Below are 18,253 nucleotides of genomic sequence, written 5' to 3'. Positions count from 1 at the left end.
GAGCTTATGCCCTTATGAGATTTTGAAAATATGTTATTAAGAGCTATAATTAATTTCTCTTTATACTCATCTTGCTGCATTAAATGTGAGGAAAAATATTTTAATCCATATTCTGCTATTTCTAATGTTTATTTAATCTTCAACCAACCATTAGACATGTATAACTTACTCTGTAAGAATTATTCTCTTTAAGAATAATTATAGTGCAATTGAGGACATACAATTACCGTATTGGCCAATTCCAGCTCAAGTCACAATGCTGACAGAGTGTTAAGTTCTCTCTAAGCAAAAGGTGAAGAGAACTTTGGAATGATATCCTTACATTTAGAATGGATTATGATTACTTTAAAATTCTTGTCCCCTTTTCTCCTCCAAAAATATATATCTTAGTTTTTAAACCTCCTTCCTCTGGGGAAAACACCGAATGATCTGATTGGTTTGTTGGTTTTTTTTTTTAAGAATTGGCTTCCAGGTAAATCATATAAATAACATAGCATGCTTACAAGCTAAAAATATACAAGGAAAAGTTTCATCCATCCCTTTGTCAATCCATTCTGATTTTACAACTTACTGACACTGAATTTATTGTCTTTCTCAGGATTATATGTTTCTATTAAAATTGCCTTCGAAGAGAGAATTAAAAATCCCTTTCAGCCTTTGGTCAACCAAAGCAATTTTATAAAGAGGCATTTTTAAGTATAGTGGAAATAAAAGGCATGAAATAATAACAATTGCATACATGATAACAAACAAAAATGTTTTTTTGGAAATGGAAGTTTATTATAATTATCAAGAGTTGACAAGGCAGATCTAGTCACTGCTGTTCTGTGTGTTTAGTATTGGAGAATTGTTTTTTAAATCTCATGCACCTAAGCAATATGGGTATTTCACTGTTTTGTGAATACAGGTAGTCCTTGACTTACAACAGTTCATTTAATGATTGTTCAAAGTTACAACGGCACTGAATAAAATGACTTATGACCATTTTTTAAAGTTACAACCTTTGCAGCATCCCCATGATCATGTGATTGAAATTCAGATGCTTGGCAACTGGTTCATATTTATGACTAGTGTCCCAGGATCATGTGATCACTTTTTGCGACCTCCTGACAAGCAAAGTCAAAAGGGTAGCCAGATTCATTTAACAAATTTATCAACTCCAGTGATTCACTTAACAACTGTGGCAAGAAAGGTCATAAATGGGGCAAAACTCAATAAATTAACAACAGAAAGTTGGGGCTCAATCGTGGTCATAAGTCAAGGACTACCTGTATACTAGATCATTCTCTGTTTCTAACAAACATGAGTCTAAAGAGTTTCTTGTGTTCCTGGTTTTTTTTTTACTTTCAGTAGTGAAAAAAGACCCCAATTCCTTAAAGTTCCCTTAATTCTTGGTTTATTATTTGATTTTTCACTGAACAAACTTAAGCACACTCAGTTTTTGGGGGGTTCACTAAGTCATAGTGTTGCTCATTTAACATGGACTTCAAATATGGCACCATTTAGAAATAAGCAATCTAGTGTGGTTTATGATATATCAATTTATGAATAACTGATATAGCTCCACCTCTTTTTCTTACTCTATTTACAAATTTGATAGCTTAATCATATTTTTCTGCAAATCACATCACAATGGAAAAATTGTAATTTATGGGAATGGAATAGTAAATGAGGCAAATTACAAATGCATGATCAAGTTTGGATTGAGAGTGAATTATCAAATCAAGAACATTATGTTATAATCAGTCCAACTAATTATTCCTTTGTCTGTGTTCTATTGCTTCATTAGGTCAGTAGATATTTTTGGATATGTTGTGAGGACATGCTGAGAATGCCATAATTATGATGTTCAGCTTCTGCTGCATTCATGCATAATGAGCTTCAAAATTGCATTATGGTTTAGAAATAAAATTATCTCTTTGCAGTTTCCTCCTGTACATTTTCAGAGTTCACCATTTCAGAGCAGGGTACAGAAATGTGTTCTGTAAGTGTGGAATTGTTGTCTCCTGCCGTATCCTCCCATTAAACCATGGTATATTGAATCTACGAAGTATTTATCTAGCATCCATTAATCAGAATTTTGCAACTCAGCTCAAAGTATGCCTAAGAACTTCCTTATGTAAAAAAAAATATCCCCAAAGTAGATTAAAGTGTACTGTTGTATAAATAATCAAGGATTTGACTATCAAGTATATTGATTTTTAAAGAGGATCCTGCAAAAACAAATCTGGAAAGTGCAGACAAAATTGTATTGTTGTTCTAGTGAAGAGCTGCTTTTGATACTTGCCACTATATAATCTGAACACATTTTTTAATATAAATAATAGGTCATAATTCTAGCCGTTAAGATTGAAAAGTATATTACTTTAATGTTGCTACCAAGTCAATATCATTTATTGTTAAGTATTATTTTATACTTATGTCTGTTTTATTTTTGAGGCATTTAAACATAAATTATAGGCACTTGCCATTGTACTCCAAAAGATTCAGGCAATGTCAATGGTGCAATTATACAGTAATAAAAGAATAGGGATTTCTTAATTCTAACAAAATTCAGTCATTTTCTCTGAATAAAAAAAACACATTGTCATAATTTCTCTAAGGAATTTAAGTTTTAGCAAAAGCTAAGACAAAATGTATTTTAATATTTTAAAAATGAATAATAACTTTTAGGGATGGTATGATGAAACTGAAATGGTTTATTTTGTTCTGTTGGCCATTCTGTCATTAACATTCTTTGAAAGAACAATCAAGCAGATCACTGTTGAGAATATTCATGATACATAATGAGTTGACTTTGTGATCCTTGAAATCCTAATTTTTAGCAATGATCCCTCCATTTGTTCAGTTCTTATTTTTCCCCAGCTGGTCTGCATGGGCAAGAGAATTTGTTCTATTTTTCTTTATGTTAGACGCTGAGTTGCCTTCCAGATAGAAAAGAAAGACCAATGTTCTTCTGAGACTTCAAGAGCCATCTGTAATGTCTCAATTTCCTCCATAGTTCTTGAGCATAGTGCATAGGCTAAGTGGTTAAACAGAGCTTGGCTGTAAATTTGCTGAACAGGAGTATCCCTTTTGGAATTACTGTTAGACAGTGACATGAAATTAAGGACCGTACATTTATTTAATTCTGCATGTCTTGAAAAAGCAGTTCTCTGCTTCCTTCTAACTACAGATAGTCCTTGACTTATCACCACAATTGACCTCAAAATTTCCATTGATAAACAAGGTAGTTATTAAGTGAGTTTTGCTATCTTTTTTGCCACAGCTGTTAATTGAATCACTGCAGTTAAGTTAGCAAGATAGTTGTGAAGTGGATCTGGCTGCCCCATTGATTTTGCGTGTAAGAATCTCTTAAAAGGCAATCACATGACTCCAGGGCACTGCAGCTTTTATAAATACATGCTAGTTGCCAAGTGCCTGAATTTTGATCATGTGTCAGTGAGGATGCGGCAATGGTCATACGTGTGAAAATTTGTCATAAGTCACTTTTTTCAGTGCCATTGTAACTTTGAACGGTCACTAAATGAAAGGTTGTAAGTCAAGGACTATCTATAATAGGTAAATCACTGCTGTCTTAACAAACGATTGCACCCAGATGCTCTATGTTAATTCTTCTATCTAATTTGAGTTTCTTTCTTTCTTTCTAGGATAAAAAGTCTTATTTGGATGTCATTCATACCTATACAGAAGTTCATGGGACTGTCCATGGCACAAGTGCTGTCCATATGCCCAGCTATGTTAAAAACCATGGGATTCTCAGTGGCCGAGATTTACAATTCTTGCTGAGACGAACAAAAGTAAGTTAGCTGGCTTTTTCAAAAGTTGAAATGGGTATGATCCAACTTTATTTTAAATTATTTTAATCTTCACTATTTGGAATTCTGTGCTCGTTGGCTCTATCATATGGTTAGTTCCAAAAAAAACTCCTTTGGAATATACAGGATGAACTTAGCACATGTCTGCAACTTTTTAAATGACCAGCAGTTTTTCTCAGGATCACATAACCATTTTCTGCAACTATACTGTGTGATCTTAGGGGGGGAGATGATTGCTTTAAATGTGGTTGCTGCAGACAGGTTAATTTGTGGGCCTTTATGCTTTGAAGCAATTTGGGGAGGGCGGGGTCCTATTCCATAATAACCCCATTTGTATTTAATTTTTTATCATTCTGTCAGGTAATGTAGTACTATACTTAATAGCAGTAGCAATAGCAGTTAGACTTCTATACCACTTCATAGGGCTTTCAGCCCTCTCTAAGCGGTTTACAGAGTCAGCATATTGCCCCCAACAACAATCCGGGTTCTCATTTTACCCACCTCGGAAGGATGGAAGGCTGAGTCACTCCTGAGCCGGTAAGATTTGAACCGCTGAACTGCTGAACTAGCAGTCAGCTGAAGTGGCCTGCAGTGCCGCACTCTAACCACTGCGCCACCTCGGCTCTTAACATATACTCAAGGCTGCAATTCCATTCAACTATTTTTTTTCTGTCAGGTGCCTTTAAAATTAACTCCACTTATGAAAGTTTCTTCCTAAAATTTTGATGTTACATTATTAAGGGAAATTGTTTTTTTTAATAGCACTTAGACTTCTATACCGCTTTACAGTGCTTTACAGCCCTCTCAGAGTCAGCATATTGCCCCCAACAATCTGGGTCCTTATTTTACTGACCTCGGAAGCATGGAAGGCTAAGTCAACCTTGAGCTGGTCAAGATCGAACTGCCAAACATCTGGAAGCCAGTAGTCGGCAGAAGTAGCCTGCAATACTGCATTCTACCACTGCGCAACCATGGCTCCAATTCAACCTTTCTTTTAAGTGTGCTCAGAACATTGAAATGCCTTGTTTTGAGTTAAAAGGATCCAAACAGCCTCTAGGCACTTGGAGCACACTTCATTGGCATCACTGGTTAGCCCAGAGTTGGAACTGAAATTGAGTATTATCAGCTAAGAGATGACGCCATGTTGGCAAATGCCCACCCACACAGACAGGCAAGGGACCACAATAAAGACTGACAGCAAGCAACACTCTTTATTAGCAATTATGATGTTACCTAGTTATGATAATGAAGCATCTGCAACAAATCAAACAAGCTCAGAGACCACCAAGGATCTGACACCTATGTCGGGCAGATGTTGAATAGAAGGAAGAAGAACATTGCGCCTTGTGACACACACACACACACACATAATAACTAAGGAGCTTACAGGCCCAGTCTTTCTCTACCACCAATGACTGGAAGCATCCCATTTAAAAGGAGGAGAACCTCCTGCAGAACAGTATCCATCACTTTCAACTTTCAGAGTGTTGTGGCCCACCAGTGGCCAGCAGAGCTGGCAACAGATTCAGGCAGTAGGGACGGTGGGGAGGAACATGGGCCAGTCCTGGAGTCTGGGGAAGGCTCTGATGAGGGCTCTGTGTTGGAGGCAGAGATGTGGCCAGGGCGGATGGAGTTTCTGAAAATCCCAAAGAATTTAGGTCATTGGGTGAATTTGGACCCTGGATAGTTTATAATTTAACCTAAACAGGATCTGGATGAAGTTCTAGTTTATCCCTTCACAGCATGGACATTACTAATAATATTTTGAAGATTTTGTATTACGTAAATTGGCATGGGTTTTATTAATTCTAAAAGGTCACGCCTGCAGCATGACTAACTTTAAATGATACTGTATAAACAAAACCTTTTCATTTAAAATGAAGTTGTACATCAATGTACTACCTCTGGCTTTTTCAGGTTGACATAGTGAATAATGTAGTAACTTCTAAAATAAGCTTTATAGTTTGTAATAGTTACTTAAAATGACCGAAGAGCAATTGGGTTTGTATTTATTGTTCAATGGTGACAAAGCTCTAGATCTGTCAAAAGGCAAAGCTTCCGGGTTCAGTGAAAAGGAGATTTCCCTTAACATATTGACAGTACAGAAGAGAAAACAATGTCTCTTACTGAAGTAATAAACAAAGAATGTTTATTTAACCAATAGTACTGTGTTTTCCCGAAAATATGACATGTCCTGAAAAGAAGGCCATGCGAGATTTTTGGGGTAGGCAAAAATATACGCCCTCCTCAGAATGTAAGCTCAGTGGACAAACCCCCCTCCAGCCAGGCAGAGGAAGGTGCCAAGCTGCGCAAGCAGGGTGGAAATAGGCACCTGTTTCCCCCCCCCCCACCTCGCACTCACGCAGCTTGGCACCTTTGGGATACTGCTCGGTCGGTGAGTGGTGCTCTGCCCGGCTGGAGAGGTGGGTTGCCGGGCAGCTGCTCTCTTGCGAGCAGGCTCCCAAAGAGCCTGGCGCAGGGACAGGAGGACGCAGGCACAGCCTCAGGGATGAACACGGGTGGCTGTGTTGTGCTGTCACAGCAGCCATGAGGTGATCATTCTCGCTGCCTCCTGCACCCCAAAATGATAAGCCCCCTCCTCCGATAATGCCAAGGCCATATTTCGGGGGTCAAAAGAAAATAGGACCCTGTCTTATTTTTGGGGAAACGCAGTATTAATTTCTGTACCTAGTTAAAACCAAATCAGCACTGAATTATTGGTGCTCTTTTCCTTCCCTTCAGCCATATTTCCATTGCAATTAATATAAAAAGTCTCAGGTTGCCTATTTTTTTAAATTTTAATCAGACATTTTAGTCAAAAATTCAGAAATGGTTAAGTTTGTGTATCACAGTGTGGCTTAAATCATTATGAGATAGTAAGATTAGAGGGATAACAAACAATTCTTATCTGCTTACCACTCTGCATTTTATTTGGCACATATTCTTACGAAGTCTAAATGTCATTCTTACCCTCTTAATAAAAATATATCTATTGTAAGACGTCTTAACAATCAGATGGCAACGCTCTCCTGTGGTTTCATTCTATTTTTTCACTACAAACTTTCATAATATTTTAGTTTTCAGAAAACAGTTCTAAAATGTATTAGAATTCCAGTAATAATTGTTGTATTTCCTGTTTATAAATATTGTGTTTTCCGTTCAATTCTCTTGCAATACGTGAATTTCTAAGAATAGCTTTTTAATATAACTTTCCATGAAGTTGTGCAACTGTGGTTATCCACATTCACATTCACATGGTTATTCACATTCCTGTAAACATTGCTGCCACCTACTGTTTGTAGTTGGAACTTTTTTGACTCCTTGAATGATATTGAACATTTAACAATCCACAGCACTGAGGGCAACTGTTGACCAAAAAAATGGCTTAAGCAATTAAATTAAATTGTAAAATTTGCGTTCTATGCATTTGGGGCATTTTTCCAAATACATTTTAAATCAAGTTGCCCTATTATAATATATTGCTCTTAATTAACTTCATGTATGTATTCACACACAACTTGTGAATATGTTCCACCTATTTCCACCTTTGTACTTGTTTTTGCAAAGCTGTTATTAAATTCTCAAAAATGTGATTCTTAAAGATCACTTTGGTAAATTATTTGCCAAATACAAACTAAGGAAACTTGTACTAAAATACACATCACACTAATTTCTAATTTGGGCTCAATAGGGTTTAGAGCTGTTAATGAAGGCATGATTCTATCAGTCTCAGCTCTTTAATAACAGTCCTATTTTAATGTTATTTATAAATGCATTTTAGGGCTATTTTTGGATTGAGCAACTGAAACTTCTTGGCTGAACATTTTTGTGAAGAAGTTTGAATACTTTAGTAGTACAGGTTTGTTACTTCTCCTGCTTGAGTTATTTTCTGAAATGATTATTAAGAAAATTAATACAAACAAACAAAGCAGAATTTGTCTTTCTCTTCCCACTGTATCACAAAAGACAGCACTGTCCATTCTTGGAAGGTTTATTTTTCTGAAAAGATACAGGATCTTCCCTTCTTGCAATCAGGTTATTTTCTGCTTGACAACACTCTCAAACTCAGCCAAGCTTAACCTAAATCTTAGCTACCTTAAAAGCCTTTTTTGACAGCAAAGGCAAGAAATTGCAAGAGTTTGGAACAGAACTTGCAAAAGATGATGAAAGATTTGGGAAAAGAAATGACTCTTACTTAGTTTTCAGGTTCTCAGTACTGTTCAAAAAGACAGACTTGGGATCAAGCAAGTTTTCTCAAGATGCAAATGTAGAAAGACCTAACTCGGAAATTTCTATTTTACAGCTGTTTGTAGGCCTTGGCTTCCCATATGAGGGTCCCGCACCTTTGGAGGCTATTGCAAATGGATGTGCATTTTTGAATCCAAAGTTCAATCCACCCAAAAGCAGCAAAAACACAGACTTCTTCAAAGGCAAGCCAACTCTTAGAGAGGTATGTTTTTATATGTAATTACCATTGATTAGATACATGAACAATGTCCTTTGAAACACATCTTCTAACACAACCCTGTACTGAAATACAATTGTGTATTGTTCTTAGCAGGCCATGCTATTGACAAGAGTTCAAATCAGAGAATTAATCTGAGATAGAGAGATATAATTTACTTCACAAATGGTCTGGTTTTTAATCAGGCTGATCCAGCAACGATTTCCATAATTGGTTTCCATCCCAATGAATCTTCTTCAGTAGACATGATGGAATTGCTGTTCCACAGTTTTTTGAAAACTAGTTTTGATCATTCATGCTTTAAAGAACCACTTAAGGCTTAATGCTCTGCTCAACTCCATTATTAACTTGTCCAGCTATTAAGGCCTGTAGAAGCAGCCTTAATAGGCTGCTGTTCACAGACAAACCTACTTATCAGATAAAGAAAGTTGGCCTGTTTCACCATAATTTAGTGAACAGACTTCCTTCAAAGCTAAGGTTAGCCCCCAATCTTTTGGCTTCTTGGTGACAAAGTTAGGGATGACAGAGAATGTTCAGGCAGACCATGTCTGTACTTAACACATGTTTTCTTCTGGGACAGATCTAAAAAAAAAAACATATTTTAGGTAGAGGTTATCAGGGTGAAGAAAAAAAACAAAAAAGAGTAAATACTTGGCAACAGTGTTTTTTAAACAGTGACAGCTAAGGGAAGGTAAGTACAAGAGAAATTCAAAGAATGTGTTGGAGGGATAGGGAGGCCCAATGCATACATACCACCCTTGAATTCAAGCATGGTGACACCTCAGTGGATAAGGAGGCATTGAGCAGATCACAAACTCACAAGTCATGCAATGGCCTTGTGTGGAGGACATGTCCTCCATCCCTTAGAACCGGGATGGCAAACCTATGGCATGCGTGGCACGCAGAGCCATTTGTCAGGGCACGCAAGTCGTTGCCCTGTCAGCTGGCCAGCATGCATGCGCGTGCTGACAAGCTGAATTCAGCCTTTTTTAAAGCCATTTGCCCTCCCAGGCTCCAGAGGCTTTATCCCCAGATAGAGGCCTAGGAAGGGCGAAAACAGCCTCCCACAGCCCCTCTGAGCAAACAAAGTGACTTCCGGTTTGCTTGTAGGGCTAATTTTAGCCCTAGTTCAGGAGCCCTCAGGAGGCTTCCCTGAAGGCTCCGGAGGACTAAAAATGACCCTACGAGCAAACCGAAAGTCACCGGAGGGCCTCCAGGGGGGGGGAGGAGACTGTTTTCTCTCTCCCCAGGCTCCTATAAAGCCTCTGGAGACTGGGGAGGGTGAAAAAAGTATGCAAAAAATGGGGAGTGCCTGCCATGTGTACTGGGTGGGGGTCACGCATTGCATTATGGGTGTGGCACGCCCACCCCCCTGCGCTCTCCCTGTTTATGGCACGCGAGCCAAAAAGGTTCACCATCGCTGCCTTAGAAGATTTCTCCAGCTTTAGTTACAGCTCAAAACTGGAACAATCAAGATGTTATGAATATTAGTTTGGCTGGGCCACATTCAAGGTTTCCTGAACTTCCAGGCCAACCGCAGGGATTTGTCCAGGCAGTCAACCAGGAGTTTAAGACTAACTCAAAGACACTCTGAAAAAGAAAAATAGTGGTTAAAATTGGTTGCTTCTCGTCGCTTTCCAGGGTTTCCTAAAAGTATGATGTAATTTTTTGGGGGGGGGATAGTCAAGATTTCAAAAAAACAATTAAAGCCTTCTGAACTTTGAATGTTACTAAGCGAACATAAACTCTAAAAATATGGCATTTCTCTCCCTTTTCTTTCAGTTGACATCTCAACATCCCTATGCTGAAGTCTACATTGGGAAACCTCATGTTTGGACAGTAAATATCAATGATCTTTCTGAAGTGGAACAGGCCGTGAAAGCAATTTTGAGCCAAAAGGTTAATAAAGATAATTATCTTCTTAATCAGTGTTTTACAGTGGAATAAAACATGCTAGGCTGTATTGTAAGGGTTTATTATGTGGAAAAAATCTTTAGCAAACAAAGTTAAACATTATAGAAAACTTTTGCTTTAAAAACCCAGAGAAAAGTTGGAAGAAGTAGTAGCATTAAACATTTCTTACGAATAAAAATATCTTAACTAAATTAGTAGCAAGTAACATAGAATTTGAATATAACAATTTTAAAATAGTATGAATTATAGGTAATCCTTGCTTACTGGCCATTAATTCAGTGACCATTTGAAATTAAAATCCCCCCAAAAAAATAACTTTACAGACCATTTACCAGCATATATGGCTTTTGCAGCATCCCTCAGTCATGTGACTTCCATTATATTCAGTATGCATTATCTTGTACCTGATCTGTGGTGAATTTTTTTACTTCACCCCTTTCAGAACAGACACATTGGAGAAAAGGGGATTGTAAGAGAGTAATCTGATCTTCTCCACAGCCCAAAGCTGAGAGCTGTGGGCATGCTACACAAACAGCTTACAGTACTCGCCTGAAAACTCTTCCTCTTTATACTCTCTAATCTGCAAAGGGAAAGGGGGGAAAAGCAGGGAGTTTCTGGAAGCCACCTCTCTTGCCTGGTACCTCCATCCCCGCAGAGTGGGGAGAGTGGAGAGATTTCAAGAGAGTACCATGTTTTTCGGAATATAAGATGCACCAAAGTATAAGACGCACCAAGGTTTTGAAGAGACAAATTTTTTGAAAGTAGGTAGGTAGATGGAGGGAGGGAAGGAGGGGGAGAGAGAGAGAGAGAGAGAGAGAAAGAAATACAATAGGTAGAGAGGGAGAATAGTTAGGTAGGTAGATAAAGGGGGAGAGAGAGAGAGAAATACAGTAGGTAGGGAGAGAGAGCGAGTGCAGGTAGGGAGAGAGAAATAGAGAGAGAGAGAAATACAGTAGGGAGGGAGGGAGAGAGACAATAGGTAGGTAAATAGAGGGAGAGAGAAAGAGAGAGAAATACAGTAGGGAGGGAGGGAGGGAGGGAGAGTAGGTAGGCAAGTAGATGTTTCCAGGTATATTTATCCATGTGCTGGGGAAGGAAATCACTGACAATCTGCAGCACCTAAGACTTTGTTTCTGCTGGCACAGCACTTGATCAATGTAATTCTCATCAATCAGTTAAAAAGCTTTCCAAAGGGGGGGGGGTGAGTTTTTGCACTCTGCAAACCTCCCAAATAATGGCTCATTTTTCGTGAAAACGGTCCCATGTTTTTTGTTTTTTTTTTAAAGGCATGAATAGCCTTGGGGAGGGTTGCAGAGTGTTTTGGGAGGGGGGCAAAAAAAGCAAAACCGGCCCTTTTCCATGAAAATGGGCCTGGTTTTTTGTCAAAAAAATTACATGCATAGCCTTATAGAATGCTGGGGGGGGGGGGGAAACTGACTCGTTTTTTGCTCATTTCTGCCCTCCCCAGCCCCAAGGAGCTCTCTGAAAGCCTCCATAAGGGTATGCACAGCCATTTTGGTGAAGGGGGAGGGGCTTCAGGAGGCAAAAAATGCTGTATTCGATGTATAAGACGCACCCAGATTTTCAGCCTCTTTTTTGAGGGGAAAAAGATGCAAAAGTACTCCGAAAAGTACGGTACGTTTTTTGTTCTTGCTTACATTGAAAGCAATGTAATTATGCCCACATCATGCTTTCAATGTGTAGAAGACAATAAGTATTCCAAAGGCGGGGGGGGGGGGGAATTGCAAGTATTCCAAATCAAGACAGTAAGTATTCCAAAGGATGCAATCAAAGCCAAAGATGTGAAACTGACTGGACTTGTCTCTTTCCATTCAGAAAGCCTAGTCATGGTCATGCGACTTCCCACTTAGCAACCATTTTGCTTAGCGGTGGAGTTGCAGTCCCAATTATGTTTATTAAGCAATGACTACCTATATATTAAAGTATGTAGGATCAAAACAAATGTCAAGTATTTTTCCATTATCTGAAAGAGAAGTTGCATTGGAGGAATATATGGGATGGTTTTTTTTAGTACTCACATTGATCATTTTAGGGAGAGGGAATGCTCATCTGATATCACTAAAACATTTTTATGTTACTTCATATATTTCTGCACAGATATCTATCTTCATGGGTATTTATTTAAGGAAAATAGTACTGCATTATGCACTGAAACAAGTTGCTGCAGTACTGAAGATTAGATACTTGGAATAAGCGTATCAGAGAAAGCATAAAATAGTGAAAGAGATTTTAATAAAAATACTAGATTGCGGATACTGTTGCTGTAACACAGTCAGCTCTCCACATATTCATGTAGTGACCATTTGAAGTTACAACAGGACTGAAAAAAGTGGCTTAAGACCGGTTTTCACACTTGCAACCACTGCAGCTTCCCCATAATTATGTGATCAAAATTAGGGCACTTGGCAACTGCCATGTATTTATGACAGTTGACTTTCCTGGCGTCATATGATCACTGTTTAGAATAGAATAATTGGGCAGAACTTTGGAGGTCTTCTAGTCCAACCCCCTGCTTACCAACACCACTTCAGACAAATGGTTATCCAACCTCTTCTTAAAAACTTCCCCAGTGTTGGAGCATTCAGAAGTTCTGGAGGCAAGTTGTTCCACTAATTAATTTTTCTAACTGTCAGGAAAATTCTCCTTAGTTCTAAGTTGCTTCTCTCCTTGATTAGTTTCCATCCATTGCTTCTTGTCCTCCCCTCAGGTGCATTGGAGAATAGCTTGACTCCCTCTTCTTTGTGGCAGTCCCTGAGATTTGTAACCTTCCCAGCTGTCTTCCAAGAAGCAAAGTCAGCGAGAGAAATCAGTTTAGCTTAATGATTGCATGATTCCCTTAACAACTGCAGCAAAAAAGGGCCACAACTCACTTAACTGCCTTAGCAGTGGAAATTTTGGGCTCAATTGTGCTCGTAAATTGAGGACTACCTGTATTTGCTGGGTATCCTGCTTTGTTGGGAACCAGAATATTTCCAATGTGGGGGGGGGAGGGGAACATGAGAATGGTAGGCTTCTCAAACCATGTGTTCTTTACGTGTATTAGAATTACAGCTGACATAATTCTCAGCCACATGACTGACAGTACTAGAAAGTGTAATCCCAAGAAATCTGGGACTTATTGGTGTAATCCAATATTACTTAAGTGAATGTTAGCTTTCACGGTGGGAATGCCTTTTGTTATCTTTCCTCTCTTCCCAAAAGATCCCAGTACACCTAAGGTTGTAAGAAGGAATTCCTCCTGTTGGCTATGCCATCAACTCTTGGTGACCACTCAAAACTTGCTAATGAATTTAACCGAGCATATGTTTTAACTACTTAGCAGACTTTGATGCTCTTTGAACAGTGTGTTCTGTATTGCACAATTGAAATGTATTTATATTACTTACATAACAGATTGAACCTTACTTGCCTTTTGAATTCACGTGTGAGGGAATGCTTCAGAGAATGAATGTGTTCATTGAGAAACAGGTAAGGTTTCTATATCAATAGTCATTACCTTTGTCCGTAAGCATGCAACAATTTCACTTCTAAAAAGAAATCAAAATTTCTTTTTAATTGAGTTATTATTCAGAACCAAATTAGCTTTTAATTGTCTTCTATGAGCAGTTTTGATATACTGATTCTTTCTCTTCCTTTATTTTGGGCATACCTGAAGATTTAAGACAGGGATTCATGGAAATTTATTCCATGCCTGCACCTCTAATCAGATCTCTGCCAGGGGTCATATTTACCAATAGAATAATATGCTTTCAAAGCTACTTTCCCATTAAGAAAATGTTTACAGATTTTTGACATATTGAATTATCTGATTCAATTTCACCTATTAAATATTGAATAATTGCAAATATTGAAACCAATTACACACATTATATCCTACTTTAGATCCAAACTTGACTGTCTAGTTTAGCTGTTTTTCATTTCAGTAATTATTCCTTAGCTTCGGATGTTACAGTATGGTGATTTATAGTTAAATATAACTATACTGTACTATAGACAAAACACTAATAATTTCTCTGCTCCAAATGTTAAGTAGGTTCATTATACATCCTATATTTTTTTCCTTTTTTTTTTCTTTAGAATCAAATAATATGATTTCTTAGATAATACCAAGAGTCAAAACAAAGTGGGCATTGTAAAGCAATACTTTGTTCAATACAGATCTATGTAGGACAACTGGTATCACGGCAGTTCTTAGTAGTTGTACTGCACACAATTTCTGCACATGCTATTATCATTCAACCCAGAAATAGAAGGTAGATCTGCTAGTGATTCAGCTCTATCTTGATCTCTGCATTTTTCATATGTGAAAAGTATTTGATTTTGTAAGCAGTCATTCTGCAGAATTCAGTAGTACCTTGTTTAGCAACAGGAAACCGGTGTCAGGGTCCGTTCAGGCAAAAAAAAAAAAACAAGACGACTAAGCACGTAGTTCGTGGTAAATGTAATCTTTATAAGCCTGTTCCGGTACTTCCAACAAACACACACTGCAAAACACAAATGAAAATAAGTCAAGCGTGTAATTCCATACTTCCCTCCACCATTGAAACCCTCCTATGCCCCGTCCTCCTGTGACCCGCCCTCTCCTACATGCGCGCAATACACTCAAGATACTCCGATGACATGACAGACCATGCTGGTTTATATTGCCACACCTGCACTGGTGCCGTTCTGAATGAAAGTTACTGCAGGATCCGAAGGTCCTTCAAGCTCTTGGTGCAGCAGGGAAACAAGTGTGGTGTCAGGTTTCTGAAAGATTCCCTAAATGACAGCAGCAATCCAAGTCAAGAAACGCCCTAGTCACGAATCTCCCCACTAATGGACTGGCAGCCCCAAGCCGCTGAGAGCGCCAGGGCTGACAACCAGCTTGCAGCAAACAGTTTAGTATCTTGGAGGTGAAGCATAGAGAAATGAAAGACGGGGGCTATAGAAATAGTACGTGGCAATAGCACTTAGACTTATATACCGCTTCATAGTGCTTTACATCCAGTGGTGGGTTCCGGATCCCGTTCCAACCAGTACAGTTAGAACAGGCCCAGCGGCATCCACATGGACGTGTGAAGCATCTTAGCGCCTCTGCAAGCTTCCGTGATGCTCCTGCTGCTCCATGGAGCTTCGCGCAGGCGCTATACACGGCATGCATGGAAGCACAGAAGCCTTAAAAGACAGATAAGGAGCTCGGGTGGGCCCTCCGCAGCACCGTAACGGAATGGTATCCGATGCTCCATTATGCACGTATGGGGGCAGACCCCCTGCAACCCACCACTGTTTACATACCTCTAAACAGTATACAGAGTCAACTTATTGCCTCCAACAATCTAGGCCCTCATTTTATATTCCCAAGTAGTCCTTGGAAACTGGAATAAGAGAGCCTGCTTCTTTTCTACAGGGATATATTTGGGCAATTAGAGTAGTAGTGAAGGTTGTGCACAGTGTTGCAGATATCTGCTGTATTGTCATTGTTGCATGATTCAGGGCAGCAATATTAAATTATTTGCAGTGACTGATATATATAGGGTTAGGCAAGACCAATTAAGCATTCATTGCGGATTGTCAGTTTTGCCTAAGAGGATAAAATATTTCAGTGGAATGAAATTGTCTCTGTTTTAAAGGCAGCTCCTGTTTTAAAGACTTCTCTTAGCAGCTCCTTGCTTATAAGATCTCTCATATAATCTTGATGCACTCTTTCTGTTTCCTTATTCAGCTTGTCTTTGATTGTCAGCAGTGTTATCAATGCTTTTGCTAGTAGAATTATTTTCTTTAAGTCCATAGATTCTTTAATTTTATCTTCTTCTATATCTTGACCTTTGGAATAGATTTCTTCTCCATTTAATTCCTCTTTCAATATTCCATTCTTTCCATTTTCAGGAACAAACCAATTACCATAGATATCAGCAGGTTTAATCTCTTTATATTCATTTTCCACTTCGGGTTTTTGAGTTTCAATCACCCCGTTTTGCATTTGATAAACATCCTCAATTTTTTCATCATATTTTCTTGTTATGTGCTCTAGGTATTCCAGTTTTTTCTCTACTATATTTGATAATTTCTGTAGTTCTGAAAATATATTTTGCAAAGTTAAGACCTCTATTTTCTCTTGACGTTGTGCCATTCTAACAAACACAACTGCTCTACCTTGGAAGATTAATAAAATTAAAGCATAGATTCACAAAGAATGTTGTTTTCACTTTTCTCTGATTAAAAATATACTTCAAAGGGACATCTGTGTGTTTCCCTTCTTATCATTCTGTAGCCAAACAGTAAAACCTTGTGGTGCCAAGTCAAAACAATGTGTGAAAAAAAAAGTTCAATTTTAAATAGACAAAGGTCCGATCAACAAAACCTCCCAGCCTCCGAGCGGAAACACTGTTAAAGAGTTTCTTTTTGTATCTTTTTTGTGTTTCAAGTTAGAAAAAGAGGTCCAATCTTTAAATGAATTAGAAAAATACCCACAGCAATAAAAGAGAAAAACTTTAGTCTATAGATTACAGAAAGTCACAAAGAGAAAGTAGAAGAATAAAACTTAATCCATCTGTTTCAAAAGGTTTGCATAGATTTGATCCATGAAAATAGCATTTAAAAAGTAAGATAACCAGTGTTCAAAACCATTCCAAATTCAATTCCGCTGCTTGATTCTTCTGTTCTTCAATTTAAATTGATTTTTAAGTTTTTATAGGCAATCTCTTTTTTAAAACAATAAAAATTCCTCACCAGCTAGAAACACTTTCACTTTCCATATCCTTCTGTTTTGGAGCCGCTCCAACTTTGTCAGCCTTGACTGGATTTTTTGTCGCCGGCTTGAAGAACTTCTCTTGCTTCTTTCAGGGATTTTGCAATATCCCCGAGATCAGCAAGATGTATTTTTCCTGTTCACCATCTCTTCGGGATTTAGGTCCGTTTGGACCACCCAATGGCAAAAGTGTTAGGTGTGGTCTCAGAGCATTGAGACCACACAACCATATCGTCGCGGCATTGGCTCCTCCCCCTAAAAATTAGTTTTTTTGATATAGTATATTCAACTAGGCTGTTACCTAGTTGGCAGGAGGATACTGCAAAATCCTCATTCCTTCCCCACCCCACTAACCTGCTTTCCAGCTCCGTTCTCCTGTTCAGGGCAACAAAAGAAGATCAGCTGGGAGGCAGCGAGGGCGGGGCCAGCCTATTTTCCGGTTGTCTGAACTACTCAAAATTTCCACTACCAGTTCTCCAGAACTCGCTGAATAACACCTCTGGCTGTTACTCTATAAGATGAATACCACTAAATGTATCCCCAAAACGTGTGTCTGTGTGTGAGAGGGGGGGTGGTCATAATTTTTAAAGGGATACATTTGGTAGTATTCATCTATATATGAGTGATTATCATTTTTAAAATATACATGCTGGGCTGTGGGATTCCCTGCTGCTAAGCATTGCAGTCTTTTCAGCTTTTTATAGAAGCCTAATAACTCTCCCTCAGGAAATCATGGAAATACTCATGTGTTGTTTCAGGATTTTTGTCATGGTCAAGTGATGTGGCCTCCGTTAAGTGCTCTTCAAGTCAAAATTGCTGAAACTGGAAAATCGTGTAAACAGGTTTGTCAAGAAAACCAGCTCATATGTGAACCATCTTTTTTCCAGCACTTGAATAAGGACAAAGACGTCTTGAAGTAAGTGTGGAATGCAAGGAAATGCTGAAAGGTTTCCTTAATCTGAAATGTACAGTATATTGAGGAACAAAGTGGTTATGCATATCATACTAGGAGTGGCCACAAGATTCTCCTGAAGCCCTTGCACTGGTGACACAAGTTCAGATTCACATGCTGTTAGTACCCTGGATCATGCAGAAGCCACCCTGCCTTCAATTGTAGACATGAGTATGTCCCTTTGTATTGTACACCACAGTTGTAACAGTCTGGAGTCCCGCTGGGATGCAGTTATAGATTAATAAATAGTGTACAGATAGTCCTTGACTTACAATCACAATTGTGTCCAAAATGTCCATTGCTAAGCGAGGCAATTGTTAAGTGAGTTGGACCTCATTTAAGAAATTTTTTTGCCA

At 38.5% G+C, this 18,253-nt stretch overlaps 1 protein-coding gene across 4 annotated transcripts in view; it reads left to right on the top strand.

Annotated features, from left to right (window-relative positions):
- MGAT5 (alpha-1,6-mannosylglycoprotein 6-beta-N-acetylglucosaminyltransferase) overlaps window positions 1-18,253 on the top strand; it is a 142,112-nt gene that overhangs the window by 119,105 nt on the left and 4,754 nt on the right. For all 4 annotated transcript variants that reach the window (XM_032223117.1, XM_032223124.1, XM_032223100.1 and 1 more), the window contains 5 exons: window positions 3,651-3,800; window positions 8,122-8,268; window positions 10,066-10,182; window positions 13,612-13,686; window positions 17,704-17,861. In XM_032223117.1, the coding sequence (XP_032079008.1) occupies window positions 3,651-3,800; window positions 8,122-8,268; window positions 10,066-10,182; window positions 13,612-13,686; window positions 17,704-17,861 (647 nt within the window). The remainder of the gene's footprint in view (window positions 1-3,650; window positions 3,801-8,121; window positions 8,269-10,065; window positions 10,183-13,611; window positions 13,687-17,703; window positions 17,862-18,253) is intronic.

This window comes from Thamnophis elegans, chromosome 1 (assembly GCF_009769535.1).
Source record: "Thamnophis elegans isolate rThaEle1 chromosome 1, rThaEle1.pri, whole genome shotgun sequence".
Taxonomy (NCBI): Eukaryota; Metazoa; Chordata; class Lepidosauria; order Squamata; family Colubridae; genus Thamnophis; species Thamnophis elegans.
Note: the sequence above shows the minus strand (reverse complement) of the source record. Positions and strands in the feature narration are given on the sequence as shown.